This window comes from Mustela erminea, chromosome 3 (assembly GCF_009829155.1).
Source record: "Mustela erminea isolate mMusErm1 chromosome 3, mMusErm1.Pri, whole genome shotgun sequence".
In the NCBI taxonomy this organism is placed as follows: Eukaryota; Metazoa; Chordata; class Mammalia; order Carnivora; family Mustelidae; genus Mustela; species Mustela erminea.
In genome coordinates this window covers 73,241,120-73,257,122 of record NC_045616.1, presented here as the reverse complement: position 1 = coordinate 73,257,122, position 16,003 = coordinate 73,241,120, and the positions used below count along the sequence as shown (strand labels likewise).

The 16,003-nt window shown below is 36.7% G+C and overlaps 1 protein-coding gene across 3 annotated transcripts in view; it reads left to right on the top strand.

The window, feature by feature from the left end:
• Window positions 1-16,003, top strand: part of IPO11 (importin 11) — a 215,873-nt gene that overhangs the window by 158,578 nt on the left and 41,292 nt on the right. For all 3 annotated transcript variants that reach the window (XM_032336151.1, XM_032336150.1, XM_032336152.1), the window contains one exon: window positions 12,203-12,298. In XM_032336151.1, the coding sequence (XP_032192042.1) occupies window positions 12,203-12,298 (96 nt within the window). The remainder of the gene's footprint in view (window positions 1-12,202; window positions 12,299-16,003) is intronic.

The following is a 16,003-nucleotide window of genomic DNA, read 5'->3' as shown; positions in this document are numbered from 1 at the left end:
CCATATACCTTAAGGTAGTGCTTCTCAAACCCAGAATCACCTGGGTTGTTAAAATACAGATTGTTGCCCCCCACTCCTCCCAGAATTCTTTATTCAGTAGGTCTGGAGTGGGGCCTGTTGAGTGTGTGGGGGGGTAAGTTTGCTGATAGTGCTGGTCTGGGGATCATGGCTTTGAGATTACACTAGAAATTTCAGAGAAATTAAAGCCACATCTCTCTGCCCTCCCCGCTCCCCCACCACCCCACCACCCCTACAAGAGTTTTCATTGTTCTTTTCCCTGTCTGGTTTAAAGCTTTGTCCTTGGTTGTGAATATAGGAGATAACCTGAATACATTTAAATAAATCTGTTCTTACATAAATTACTTATTTCATTGGGGAAAGATATGTGGTATTTGTTTCACCTTGAAAATGTTTTTAATAATACACTTCTATTGTTGTTGTATCCACACAACTCCAGTTACGTTTTTTATTTAATTACTGAAAGTACATGCTCTTTGAAAAAAGGAATTCAGAGAATACAGAGATACTTAAAATGAAAGGTGAAAACTCTTCCATGTCTCCCTTCTCTACCACCTAGACCACACTCTCTTGAAGATGTTAGAAGCAGCCTAGGTGGTTATTTGGAGTTAGGAAATAACCATAAACAAAGTATTTATCTTGTCCTTACCGAAAAACTCCCCCAAATTTGAAGAAGGAAATTTAGAAATTTTATCAAGATTTAAAAATTTTTATGTATAACTTATAATTGATAACTGATGTAGGCTCAACTAGAAAATTTTAATCTTATTAATATTGTTTTATATATGGAGTTGTAGTTGTATATGGTGGTATTCATTAAGTACTCATTCCAGTTTCTGTCAGCAGCTTTTCCTTTTAAAAATGTTAGGTCATATGACACTGTTGTTTGATAGTTGCACAATTTAAAACCTTACTTAAGATAAAATTGATTTGAAGTGATAATATGCATAGAAAGTTTTAACAGTATAATTTGTGCATATGATTGTTTCACATTTTAGGCTGCACCACCTCAAACAGCAAAGTTTAAACTAAGTAATATTCTCAATTAATACAGGTGAAGAAACTTTTCTCAAGATTACTGTGTTTCTCTACTGTTTAGTAAAGTTTTCTGATGAGAGCACAGAAGAATAAAATGGTTGTGTTTTTTGGTGGTTTTATATACCGATCCATTTTTTTTTTTTCCCACTGACTTCTGTAAAAGTTTGGTAAGGTTCCAGGGCATTCCTAAAAAGCTCCCCTTTATCCTTTCCCCATAACAAATAAGAGGTATAGAACTCAACTACCATTTATTTATAACAGTATACTTTTTAATACATTTAAAATTCCAGTTTGGAATTTCAGAAATATGTATCTCACTTCTGGGATAATTGGGAACTTACTCCCAGTTCCCTTCTAGCATTGGAGTAGAGATGTTTGATGTCAGATTGTCATCTGACAATTGAATGGATGGATTCTGGAGCTTGGTGGTTGGCTAAGGGATGGCAAGTAAGGGATAAATCAAAGATGGTAATTTTTTGGCTTAGGCAGCATTTGGCAGATTGTCCTTGAGGACTTGATTATTAAGAAGAGACACCTCAACAAGAGTAAGCAGGAAATCAGGAATGTCCCAGGTGATGGAGTGGTGGAGCCTGGGTAAGATGCCTCGTGGGCTTTTGGAGGTGAGGGGCTTGCCACTGTTGTTAGCCAAAGACAATGTTGGGGCACGATAAGGATGGACATTGTTTGAGAGTGAGGGAATTGTATAGAATTCACTGTAGCAGGGAAAGAAGATCTTTGGATACCTCTTTGTTCTCCACTTTTCTCAACTTTGTACTCTCCATGGAGTTCTTGACTTTATCCTACATAAAGTGCCAGGGTTACACACTTCTCTTACCTGTGTCTTGAGTCAGCAAGCATTTTTACTCAATTATCTTATCTCCATTAAAACAATAACCGTAAAATATGCCATATTTGTTTTAAAGGGTCACAAAATGGGAGAAAAAAAGGCTAGGGAACCTTTTACAAGGTTCTGAAAAACAGCTTTAATGCTAGGCCTTCCTAGCAAATTGGTCTCACAAGAACATAACCCATGTCCTCACGATAAGGATCGCATACCTTTACTTGCCTTTGTTACCAAAGTCCTCTTTTGATCATGTAACACTTTTCCAGTGCACGTTCTTTTTATTTTGGTCTGGGCTGTGCAACATATAACAGTACTCTAGGAATGTAACTCCAAGCCGTGAATATCTTTTCATATGACTTTAGTGACAGCAGAGTTGGCTTTTTTGTTTGTCCTGTCCCATATTCATGATTATCTTGTATTTATTTATTATATAGTTTTATCAGCAACAATACCAAGCATTTACAAATGGTAAGGTCAGATGCCCACCCTCATTATTATGAAATCTCTATAAAGTTCTCTTATATCCCTTTTTAAAAATCAAGAACCACTCTATCAAATGATTCCTGTAAGCATTCAAAACAAGTATTGCTGTGGTTTTCAGCCTAATGTTTTTCCCACATAGTGCTCTATCAGTCATTTGTCATCTTTTGATGGAAACTTAGTTTTATCATTGGGTATTGTTCTTAAAGCGTAGTCTTTGCTTTTGAAAGTCTTGGAAGGTGGCAGTTTCTTCTCATGGCATCATAAGTGGATTGGTAGAGTTTTTCTTACTATCTTAAAGATTACGGGTTGCTTTGTTTTGCTTGTGTATGTGCACTCCAAAAATAAATGGAGGGAATAGTTGATAATATAAAGACTTTTTATTTATTTTTTATTTTTAAAAAATATTTTATTTACTCATTTGACAGAGATCACAAATAGGCAGAGAGGCAGGCAGAGAGACAGAGGGGGAGGCACACTCCTGGCTGAGCAGAGAGCGGGACATGGGGCTCAATCCCAGGACCCTGAGATCACGACCAAAGCCAAAGGCAGAGGCTCAACCCACTGAGCCACCGAGGTGCCTCTAAAAAGCCTTTTTGAAGATTATTGTTGGATTTTTAAAAATCCAACTTTCATTTTAAAACAACTTAGTGAATTTCCACTAACAATTTTTTATCCTATTTCCTTGCCACTATTTTTCAAGGGAACTAGATTTATTAATACTCTTTTCCATGACCATGTAGAGAATTACTGTATAGAAAGAATATATGTTTCCATCTACGTGACAAAAGTATTTGCAGCTAGCTAAATCCTGGAAAATATCTAGAGGGGAAAAAAACTAATTTTAGTGTAAATGTCACCACTTTTGTGGCCTCTGGTGTGGTAGAAAGTCTGGAATAAGACTGTTTAGTCAGGTCTTTCTTATTTTGCCCTTTTCTTTAAATAAACTGCCGTTTATTGTTTATTGCTTACTAATCCTATTAAACAGTATAAGCAGAGAAGTGTCATTAAGAGAATATTTTATTTGTTGTGGTTTTTAATGCTTAAATCTTATTATTTTCTTAAATTACCCTAACTTTAGTGACCTACTATATTTAAGATACAAGAATGCAAGAGTGACTTCAAATATTAATCATTTGTATGTGTGGTATGAATAGTGTAGTTGTGGTCTGGTTAGGTTAGAGAAAAATGCTATTTATTTATTTCTTGGACTTCCTATGAAAAACTGTTAAATCATCAATTTTTGATTAGAGAACTGTTCAGAAAAAGTAATTGAAAATTTTGTGTTTCTGCATGCCTGTTTTCTTCCCAGGTCCAAGGGGATGAAGATATGATACAAATAGATCAATCCATCACTTAGAAAGTGTAAAGTACATGGTCTTTGGTGAATAGATCATTTCTCTGAAAAGTAGAACTATAAAATGCTCACTGTAAAAATGCTAATAAAAATTGGACAGTTAGAAACTAGAGTCCTGTTCATATTCAATGTAATATTTATTGTTTGGGCTGACCAAATGAATATTAGAAATTTCATTTATTTATGCCTTTGGGAACTAAAAGTTTTATTCTTCTTTTCAAGGGTGGTTTGTTTTCTGAACCCTTGTGGTTAGGTTCATAATTACACAAAAGGATAGAAATATCTTAAGCCAGCATAGTTTTTTTTTTTTTTTTTTTTTTTTTTTTTTTAAATATTTTATTTATTTATTTGACAGAGAGAGAAATCACAAGTAGGTGGAGAGTCAGGCAGAGAGAGAGAGAGAAGCAGGCTCCCGCTGAGCAAAGAGCCCGATGCGGGGCTCGATCCCAGGACACTGAGATCATGACCTGAGCCGAAGGCAGCGGCTTAATCCACTGAGCCACCCAGGCGCCCCAAGCCAGCATAGTTTTTAAGTTGATTCAATAAACACAAAGATGGATTGATTTTTTTTCTTTAGTATTTCGTTTTCAGAATCACTCTGCATGAAATTTCTGCAACTCAGTCTACAGATACTTTTATATACCCAGAAAATGCCTTAAGATGCCATAGCTTCAGAAAATAATAAAAGAAGATTAAGAACTGTAGTTTTACTCATGTGAATTTAACAGAAAAAAAAAAGTTTACTGAAAACTATGTGGAATTGTTTAAATGGTCAAATAATATTTAGTATAGAATTTCAAGCCCTCATCTATTTAATGTTTATATATGTGTAACATCACTTATACCACACTTGAATAACCAAACAAATGGATGTTTATAAAAGCTTAATCTTCTTTCGTAGTTTGTAACTTGTGTCTATGTGAATACATTAATATATCTACCAAGTATGTGCAATAAGAAAAGGAAAAGTGTTTGTGACAAAGAAAAAGAAGAAACATGTTCAGGTTACCAGTACTTTTTTCCCGTCGCTTTTACCTTCATTCTCTTCTTTCATCTTCAATGTTAAACTTGTCTTGTGTTGTCTGAAATATTTCAGAAATAGATTACAACACAGCCACCTTCTGCTCTACTTTCTGCCTCATGTTTAGTGTAATCAATTGTAATATGTTATCTATAATTCAACTATCCATACTTGTAATTTCCAAAAGAGATGAGCACAAATAATAGTACAAAAATAAAATGAGGGAGGGCAGTTCTTGAGCTCTGGGGGTCATTAATTCCCATGATTATTTATTGAGTGGTCACATCATGTCCTGTGGGACATAAAAAAATAATACATGGGCTGTATTTAAAGATTTTATTTATTTGAGAGAGAGAGAGATCACAAGTAGGCAGAGAGGCAGGCAGAGAGAGAGAGAGAGAGAGAGGAGGAAGCAGGCTTCCCGCAGAGCAGAGAGCCCAATGCCAGACTCTATCCCAGGACCCTGGGATCATGACCTGAGCTGAAGGCAGAGGCTTTAACCCATTGAGCCACCCAGGTGACATGGGCTGTGTTTAAAGTTAACGGAGAGTCTTGGAGCAGGTGTGTAGAGATGAACAAATAAAAAACATTAGGAGAAAACTAGATGGCACATGAGTTGCATGCTAAATGACTAGTGCTGACATTTTATGCTACTGCAAATTCCAAGGACAGAGTGCTCAGTTAACTGTGGTGTGGCCAGAGAAGGCCTGTAAAGGAAGTGTGAATTAAGGCGAATAGAAAAAGGAGGAAGAACATTGTGAGGGGCAGGAAGGGAGTAAGCAGATAAGAGTTAGCAGCTATTATATTTAAGAGGTAATGACTTAATTGCCTGAAAGCCATGAAAGGAGGAGCAGCTTGTGAAAGGTGGGATTGTTCGATGTTGAAGTTCTTGATCGCCCCCTGAAAATTCTTAAGGAGAAAGCATGAAATTTAAGAGACTGGAGTAGAAAGCATCCATTTGCCTCCTTGAAGCCCTCAGTAATGAAGTGAGTAGGATCAGTTGGATCCCATTTAACCTTGTAAAATGAAAATACATTTTTATCAAAATTGGGATTGATTGATTTTTTGTGCAAGGTGGGTTAACTTGGATTGCTAAGACCTCAAGTGATGGTAGAATGATCAAGATTCTGGGGATCACTGATGAGAATTAGAGAGTGATAATTTGCCAGTGCTTCTTTAACTCCGTTCAGGGGACTGGATCCTCTCCCTTCAGACAAGTGCCTCTTTGTATGTCAGAAATATCCATTAAATGGAGAAAAGTACTTATTCAGGATATCATACTTTAAAAGAAAAAAAAACTCATTTGTTGCTTGTTTTCTTTGTCCTTTCTGCAAATTTTTTAGTCCATCGTGGATGGACACTTAGGTTGTTTCCATAATGTTGCTGTTGTAAATTACGCTGCAGTAAACATCTGGGTGCATGTATCTTTTCAAATTAGTGTTTGCATATTCTTTCGCTTAAATAGTAGTAGTGGAATTACTGGATCATATGGTAATTTCATTTTAATTTTTTGAGGAGCATCCATATTGTTTTCCACAGTGGCTCCACCAGTTTGCATTCCCATGAACAGTGCGCAGGGATTCTTTTTCCTCCATATCCTTGCCAACATTTGTTTCTTGTGTTTTTTATTTCAGCCATGCTTACAGTGACATCTCACTGTAGTTTTGATTTGCATTTCTCTGACAACTGAGTGATGTTTTCACATGTCTCTTCCATCTTTTCACATGTCTGTTGGCCATGTCTTTGGAGAAATATCCGTGCATGTCTTCTACCCATTTTTAGTTGGATTTTTTTTGGTGTTCAATTGTGTAAGTTCTTTATATATTTTGGATACTAACTCTGTAAGGGATATGTTATTTGCAGATACTTTCTCCCATTCCATAGGTCGCCTTGTAGTTTTGTTGATTGTTTCCTTCACTCTTCAGAAGTTTTCTCTTGATGTAGTCCCTCACTTGAATTTTTGCTTTTGTTTCTTTTGCCTCAATGTCAGAGAAATTACTACCTCTGCTCTCCTCTAGGAGTTTTATGGTTTTATGGTTTCAGGTCTCACATTTGGGGCCTTAATTCATCTTAACTTGTACATGGTGTGAGAAAGTGGCCTACTTTCATGCTTTGTCATGTAGCTGTCCATTTTTCCCATTTACATTTTTTGAGAAGACTGCTCTTTTCACACTGCATGTTCTTGGAGGTAGCCATTTTTTTAATCTCCAGAGTTTACCATGATGTCTAACACATTTTATGGACTCATGGAATGTTGAATAAAATGAATGAATGTAACCGTGGTGGCATATTCACCAGGGAGGTTTGGCAAGGATAATATGACATTCTGATCACTAATTTTTTTTTTATAAATCAATTATTAATACTCATTGAGCCAGTCTTCTGAAATGTGACCTTGGGACTATAACAAGTTGTAAAGTTTTGTCTGGAATAATCAATAATCAGTTTTGTTTGTTTGTTTTTTACCTCTTAAGTTTTGATTTCTCCACTGTGCTATGGAAGCTGTATATAGACTAGTAGGGAGTTTAGCTATTCCTTTCAGGACTCTAATTGCTGCCTCCTACTTAATGTGAACTCTCAACTTGCTAGTGAACACTGGTTTGAGAGGTTAAGAACCAAGTGAGAGTTAGAATTAAATGGTTCCCCCTGGCTACCTTCACTTCTTCCATATTATATACCAGATTTGATACCAGGTTTGACTGATGTGCATGAGAGGACATTAAAAGATGACACACAGAGAAGGATGCTTATCAAGTGTTGACTTAGAACTCAAAATGTAGCACATATGTAAGGGAAAAAACGGGCTGTTTTTAATTTAAAAATGAAACAAAACAATGGGGCACCTTGGTGGCTCAGTTGGTTAAGTGTCCCATCCGACTGTTGATTTTGGCTCAGGTTATGATCTCAGGGTTATGAGATTGAGTCCCATGTCGAGCTCTGTTTTGGGCATGGAGTCTGCCTGAGATTCTCCTTCTGTCGTTCCCCACTGTTGCCTGCCTTGACCTCTAAAAGAAGCAAACAAACAAACAAAAACCAAAAAAACCCACCTAATTCTTATCTTTTGTTTAAAGAGGTAATATATACAAGATTAAGTACAGTACCTTCTCTCCTCCCAACCCATTCTGTTTCATTTCTGTTTTATAGTTCTCATTTGATTTGTTTCCATTTTAAATGTCTAATCACATTTTAAAGCATTTAATTCAGAAAGATTATTATTATAGGAAAACAAGATTGATTCTTAATTTGCAAAAGACAAGGGTTGAGAGAATTATGTGACTAAAGTGATTATTTGATATTCAAAATTTTATAAAAATACTGTGGGTAAAAAAAATCTAAAAGCTTAATTTTTTAAATGTTACATTTACATATTTGGAGGGAGCATTTTTATAATAAAGTGGAGAAAAAAAAATTTAACTTCTTTCTTACTTTAAATAAATATGTCTTGTGTGTACCAGGAAGTACAAGCTTTTTTTTTGCCTTTTTGTTATACCTATTATTTGGGGGTACTTCTCCCAAACTGCTTAATGAGTGGAATTAAGGTACATCTTTTTGTGTTGTTTTGTTTCTGTTTTTCGAACTTCAATGCTTTGAAGAGAGTTACTGTGTGACTTCTTTTACTGACCCCAGAATATGGCATGGGTACTCCCATTTCCCCTCTTGAGTCCTTCCTTCTCCTTTTGGCCTTTCTGAGAGTCATCTTCTCCCATCTTCCCATTCAGAGCCTACTCCTTGACCTTTCTACTTTGGGCTGTAGTCGTTTTCCCCTTTTCCAAACTTGAAAGTCTGTGGTCAACCCCTCTGGTATCTAATAAGGTACTCCAGCCCAAGCACAGTTTACCCTGTCTGCCGGAATTTAATCCCCCTCCCATACCTGCATCTCTGCTTCCATTGTCCTTCTCTGCATAATGAGTCACATTCCAGTAAGAAACAGTGACTGCCACTAATGGAGGTTGCCTCACTTCCCTTATCCCTACTAGACAGTCATGTGTCCAAGCCCCTCAGCCAGTAGAACTTGAAATCCCACTGGAGGTCGGGGAGGGAACGGGGCAGGTGAGCCCCACTGATCACATGACTGATTTCCTCCTCCAAGTCTGGATGGGGCGTGAATAAGCCGAGCAGAGTTTGGACCTGTATCCTCTGGTCTGTCCCAGTCTGCTTCCATGAGTATCATTTTCCATTCTTTATTCTAAGTTTCTTAACACTTCTTTTTGTCAGTTATTGACTATTTCTAGTTCTTGGCTTTACATAAATTTCAGGTTCCTTAACTCATTAGCTTTCTCTCAGAAGTTTTCAAGCTTTGTTTTGGTTTCAGCAGTGTCCTTTTAACAAAATCACCATTCATGAGAGGGGGTGAAGGTAAGCCTTTTGGCAAGAATTGTGTAGTCACTAGATTACCCTATTCATGCAGCATTTTGATTATCAAAATCTGCCCTCAACCTTGAAGGCTCGGGGTGGTGAATGTGCATGTCTGTAGAGGTTCGGTGTTCTACACCTGTATCCTTTATTCAGTTGCTTATTATTACTTTTTTCTAATTATGGCAGAGGTAGAACTTTGTACCTTTTTCTCAGAAACATGTGCCTGTGCTGGTAGCATCATCATTGATCAATATGATAATTTGTTGTAAAACCTATGATCAGATGAAATGGTTGTCAAATATATACACTTTTTTCTCCTTCTGCATTCCTTCCTAAATAACCTTCACCCACCTCATAGACTATGGTCACTTAGATTGCCAGATATGTGTCAGGAAGATCCATATTCAGTCTTTTGAGAAAATACACTGTACTCAGAATTCTGTTCCACTGATTTCTTAAGAAATTATGGGTTTTCCTGAAGGGGTTGATATTTGGAGGTGATATGAGTAGAGAAGGCAGCTGCTTGCATGGGTTGTCCCTAAAAAGTACTGACAAAGAGGCCTGGTAAACAGCTGTCATTTGGAGGACTTTTGTCTTTTTCAGCTCAACATAATTAGTTGTTGATACCTATCTGGAATGTTCCTATATTAAAAAGGAATTTCAGAATCTGTCTGCCTTAGAATGCTGTAATGGATTAGTGGCCAATTACTTTGCAGTAGGAAGTGAAAATGTCTATATACCCTCCACATATCTGTCATACTTCAGTCCAATCTTCATTTTACTGACAAGGAGACCAACATCTGGAGAACTGAATTAAATAACTTCAGTGGGATCACACAGTTAGTGGGTGAAACTTTAGGCCCAATTTTGGTTTCCTAGATTTTCTTCTAGGGTGTTGTTCCCTGAAATGAATAAAGTAGATTGCATGTGTCTTTCTTCAAAGATTTTTAAAGTTCTTATATAAAGGAAATACTGTGACTTAGAAAATATTTACTCCTGCAATAGAGTACTATATGCACATTAAAATGTATCAGAATATCAACTAGTTATTATTTTGCCCAACTGGTAATTTAGTTGTCTAAAATCGGATCACATTTGAATGTACAGACAAAACGTTTGACTTTACAAAGGTGGGAACATGACCCAAAATACAATAACTTGGTACTTCTTTACTGAACATTTAAAAAAGTAATCATCTGTGTTAATGCAGAATGAGAAACATGGTATTTCTCTTGTAGGAATGATTCTAGAAGGTCCCTGGACCTTCTAGATTTATTTAGTTATTTAAAATTTATTCAGCTAGTTTTAAATTCAAATAGAGTAATTTAGTGTTTCAGTGGATGGTTAAGTACTTCCACTTTTTAAAAGATTCGTTATTGTACAGTTACATGTAGTAAAACTCCTTAAGCATTAAGTTTTCACAGATGTACACAGTGTATAAACACCATAGTATAAAACACTCCTGTCACCCCCAAAAGTTCTCTTAATGTCCCTTTCTTTAGCAACCACTGAACAAATAATATTCCCTCTCCAGAAAGTCACATAAATGGTATGTAGCATTTTGAGTCCATTTTATTTCCCTTAGCGTAATGTTTTTGAGATTTATCCAAGTTGCTGTATGTATCTTTAGTTCCTCCTCATTGCTGACAACCATTTCGTTGAGTAAGTATCTGACAGTTTGTCTAGCCATTCACTAGTTGATAGACATTTGGGTCATTGGCAGTTTTGAATTACTATGAATAAATCTACCATAAGAACTTACAGATCTGAGGGTACTTGTTTTGGTCTTGGGTAAATATATGGGAATGGGATTGCTAAGTTTTGTGGAGTGTGTTAATTTTATAAAAACTGCTGGTATAGTTTCTAAAATGGAAATGCCTTTTTAAATAATTCTTAACAGCCATATATGAGAAGTCCTATTGTTTTTCATCTTTGAAAGCAATTGGTATTGTCTTCTTAATTTAACTTTTAATTAAAATGTTACTGTGGTTTTAATTTGCATGTCTCTGATGACTATGTTATGTTGAACCTATTTTCAGGTACTCCTATAACACCTTTATAGCTTATTCAGTGAAGTGTCTTGAAATTTTTGCCAATTTTTAAATTGAGTAGTTTTTGTTTTTGTTTTTGTTTTGGTGCAAATAGGGTAGTTTTGTTAAAGCACGGCGACAGGACCCATGGGCAGAAAGAACTGCAGAGTTATCTTCTTCAGCTTTTAGAGTTCTTTATTTGTTCTGGATTCAGGTGCTTTCTCACATGTTTTATAAATATTTTATCCTAGTCTGTGACTTGTCTTCTTTTTCTAGGCATTATCTTCAGAAGAATAGAGTTTTTTCCTTGTTTTTGTTGTTGTTTTGTTTTAAGATTTTATTTATTTAAGGGGCGCCTGGGTGGCTCAGTGGGTTAAAGCCTCTGCCTTCAGCTTAGGTCATGATCCCAGGGTCCCGGGATCAAGCCCGTGTCGGGCTCTCTGCTTAACAGGGAGCGTGCTTCCTCCTCTCTCTCTGCCTGCCTCTTTGCCTACTTGTGATCTCTGTCAAATAAATAAATAAATAAATAACCTTTAAAAAAAAAAAAAAAGATTTATTTATTTGACAGAGACATAGCGAGAGAGGGAACACAAGCAGGGAGAGTGGGAGGGAGACAAGCAGGGAGCCCAACATGGGGCTCAATCCCAGGACCCTGGGATCATGACCTGAGCCGAAGGCAGCCGCCCAACTACTGAGCCACCCAGGTGCCCCAGAAGAGTAGAGATTTTTAATCCTCAACATTTTTGTATCTTTAACTTTTTAGCTATAAAACCATCTCAGGTCTATTGTAATAAGTTAAAGAATATTAAACTTATTTTTCCTTTCAGATCTGCCTTTTAGTATTTAAACACTAATACTCTAGTGAAAGAGAAAATTTTAATGTTACATGCAAAGGTAAAATTTCTGCTATGAGAAACATATTTTGAAAGTTTTCTTTGTATCTTAGAAGTAAAATTTCTCTTCATGTTTCAGGGGGTAATTAGAAAAAGAAAAAAAAAAAAAAGAATTACCTGTTAAAATACTCCAGCTAAACCTGTTTTGCTTTTCTTTTATTTTAGTGTCATCCAAGATAAATTCTGTGGGATTATAAATATCTCAGTGGAGGGCCTACATGATGTCATGACAGAAGATCCTGAAACAGGAACTTACAAAGAGTAGGTGGATCATTTAATTGATTGCCCTTGATTAGGGGTGGAGTGTGTGTCGGGGGGTAATTAATTATGTCCTGCATGATTTTTGTTCACTACTACCGTATAGACATGGTGTCTTTTTTAAATTTTGTCTTCTATAAAGAAAATTTTGGGGTTTTTTTGCCTCTAATTAGCTTGATCTTGATTGTTAAAGTGAAATGACAAATTGGACTTCAACTTTAATAATAATTTTATGATTTGACATTAGGCTTTTATGTTAGCATATAAATGCCTTTTAAAAAAGAGATTTTATTTATTTGACAGAGACAGCAAGAGAGGAAACACAAGCTCGGGGAGTGGGACACAAGAGGGGACGGGGTGGGGCAGGGGGGTGGGGCGGCAGGGGGGCAGGAGAGGGGGAAGCAGGCCTCCCACTGAGCAGGGAGCCCAGTGTGGGGCTCTATCCCAGGACTCTGGGATCATGACTTGAGCCGAAGGCAGACCCTTAATGACTGACACGAAGGCACCCCTGTAAGAGCCTTTTAAAAGATGTTTTGAATATGTTCTTTTTTTTCAATTAACAAAGTTCCCCTGCCCGTTAGGCAAGTTATGAGGAAAAGAGGATTGGTAAACATCTTCTATTTGTATTTGCTTGATAAAAGCATCCCTGGCACCTTTACATATTAGAGTCATGTGGTACTTGACCAGTCTTAAAAGAGAATGGTTAAAATGACATTGTTGGGGGCACCCGGGTGGCTCAGTTAGTTAAGTGTCTGTCTTTGGCTCAGGTCATGATAGAATCTTACGACTATGAATATTGTATATTTATGCATAATATGTGACAAAGCTTATAACTGTGAAATGTTTAGGATACAATCAAATGTTCCTCGGTCTCTTTGGAGTATATAATTTAGGAGACAGATGTGTCTAATAGCACAATGAAAACACTAGGAATGAGTAAAGGCACTTACATATGTGTTGAACAAAGCACACGAAACAGTAGAATTCTAGCTTGTGCTCTAATAGTGAAGAAAACGGCACTGTGTGTTAGAGTCTTCGGGAAGGGATAGGGCTTAGAATATAGGAAATGGACATAAGTATAGTATGGTATAAGTGGAAGGGATGAGAGTCAGGAAGTTGTTAGAAATAAAGTTGAGAAATGAGTGTAGGTTCATTATTTTCAAGATTAGGATACAGAGGCTGAGAAAAGTGCAGTGACACAGCAGATAAGCAGAGGAGTCAAGACTAGAACGATGGTGTTCTGACTCATGATGCCAAGCTCAGCAAGGAAGAAAGTTTTGGTTTGGAAGGCGAAAGTGTTGGGCATAAGGAAAGCAGACTGACTAGGAGACCATTATTGGGATCCAGACTACAAAGGCCTAGACTTGAGGGCCATGGTACTTGGGTAGCTAGGACGTAAAACCATTGTTCCCCTCCCCAGAATTATTTGCTCACTGCTTTTTACCCTGGGATGGTATTTGGCATATGGAAACACAGTGGAGAAATTATTTTCCTGGATTTTCTAGGTTTTCTAAGAGAAGTTAGACTGATCTGTGATAATCTTCCTATTCTGTAATTTGTGCAGCACATAGAGTTCTCTCTCTCTCTCTCTTTTTTTTTTTAACTACATAGAGTTCTAAAAATTATAGTCCATCAGACTGTAGGGTATAAATTGACTTTCAGAAAAGGGCGCATGAGAAACATAAATATTATGTAGCTAACTTATCCTTCAGCTTCCCCTTCCTGTTTATTGGAACAGTTTATTCAAAGAGAGTTAATATTTTTAGTTCTATTGAATTCCTTTTTTATTTTCAGTATAGAATAAATTAGAGCAAAGGAAGAAAACCCTGTTTTTTGTTTTTTGTTTTTACCTTTATTAAGTAGCATATTAGTCAGGGTTTTCCATATAGACAGAGCCAATAGGAGAGATATTTATATTTATATTTATATTTATATTTATATTTATATAAATGTAAATAGATTTATTATAAAAAATTGACTCATACAATTAGTGAGTCTGAGAAGTCCCAAGATCTCCAGTTGGCAAACTAGAGTATAGTTTCAGTTCAAGTCCAAAGGCCTAAAAGCAGGAGAGCCAGTAGTGTAAGTTGTAGTCTGAATCACAAAGCTAGAGAAGACTGATGTTCAAACTAAAAGACAGGCAGAGAGTGTGAATTCTCTTTTAACTAGACCTTTTATTCTCTTCAGGCTTCCACTGATTAAGACTCACCCACATTGGGGAGGGCAGTCTGTTGTACTCACTGTACAAATTCCCATGTTAATCTCATCTAGAAACACTCAGGATAATATTAACCAATAATCCTTGTATCCTGCGGTTCAGTCAAGTTGATATATTTAGCCACAATAATGAAACCTGGTTGACAGATCATCTCTTTCTTCAGACTTGTTTATGCCGGACGTTGTGCCTTTTGAGGAAGCAGCTGAGGCTCTGTCCTGAAGGAGTCCACTGCCTAGAAGGGGAAATGGGGACCAGTGGAGCAATACCAGCTACAGAAGAAGAAGGGTTTTGGGGAAACTGAACCCCTTCTGAGAATATGAGGTGGATTAGAGCCAATTAGTAAAGTAACCTGAAAAGGGTTCTGGACTAGCTTGTATAGTCAGTGGAGGTTCATTTCACAGTTTCAAAGTTGAAGTAAGAAGAAAAGAATTATATGTCAGAAGAGTCACTTGGGTCTATTGTAGAGGACGATAGGGAGGGGTGGAAAGGCTCACACTGAGTGGGCTTCGACCACTGAAACAACCTGGGAATGCACATTGCCCTTCCCCAGTCCAGACCCATTATATCAGAATCTTTGGGGCTAGAGCACTAGAATCTGCATTGTAAACAGGAACCCTGGATGATTCGTGTGCCCTTTAAAAATTGAGGATGTGCTGTCTGGGAGATGGAGAAGCCCTTCAGGTAGCTATCATACTACTGTTGATATGAATTTGAGATAGATTGTGGAGGAAGAATTGGCAGGTAGGAAATGATGACAGGTGGGTGTGGCTAGAGAGTTGACAAGTATTTATAGTTTGGTGGACATGACATACATAAATTTTGTAAGATAATGGTGCTATACCTAGCAACCTGTATCTGTTTTTTATGCTTTAATATGTCTTCATACTGTATTCTCATAGGCATTTAAAAACTAAATGTAACATTTTATGTGAGGAAATTGGAGGTGGGTTTTTATTTGCTCTTAAGATGGTACCATTTTTTACATAGTAGAAAAGTTTATCTTCCAAGGTAAATGGGTAGTTAGTTAATAGTTGACTGTTACCGGACTTGATACTGGTATTTCTTAAGAATGGTATATAAAATGAATCCATTTCGAAGAAAGAAGAGTTCTATTTTCAGAGTTTAAGAATCTGGATTTTTTTTTCTTTTTTTTAGTTGAAGTGTAATTGACGTGTAACATTGTGTTAGTTTTAGGTGTACAATTAATGATTCAGTATTTGTGTTTATTATTAAATGATTACCGTAGTTAAGTCTAGTTAACATCCATCACCATATGTAGTTAATTTTTTTCTTGTAATGAGGATTTTTAAGGTTAATTCTCTAAGTACCTTTCATTTATGCAGTACCGTGTTATTAACTATGGTTACTGTGCTATATATTGTATCTCCATGACTTACCTACTTTACCATCGTTTGACCCCTTTTATGTACCCATTTTGTCCACCTGCCACAACTCTTCTAACTCTTGCAACCACTAGTCTGCTCTCTGAG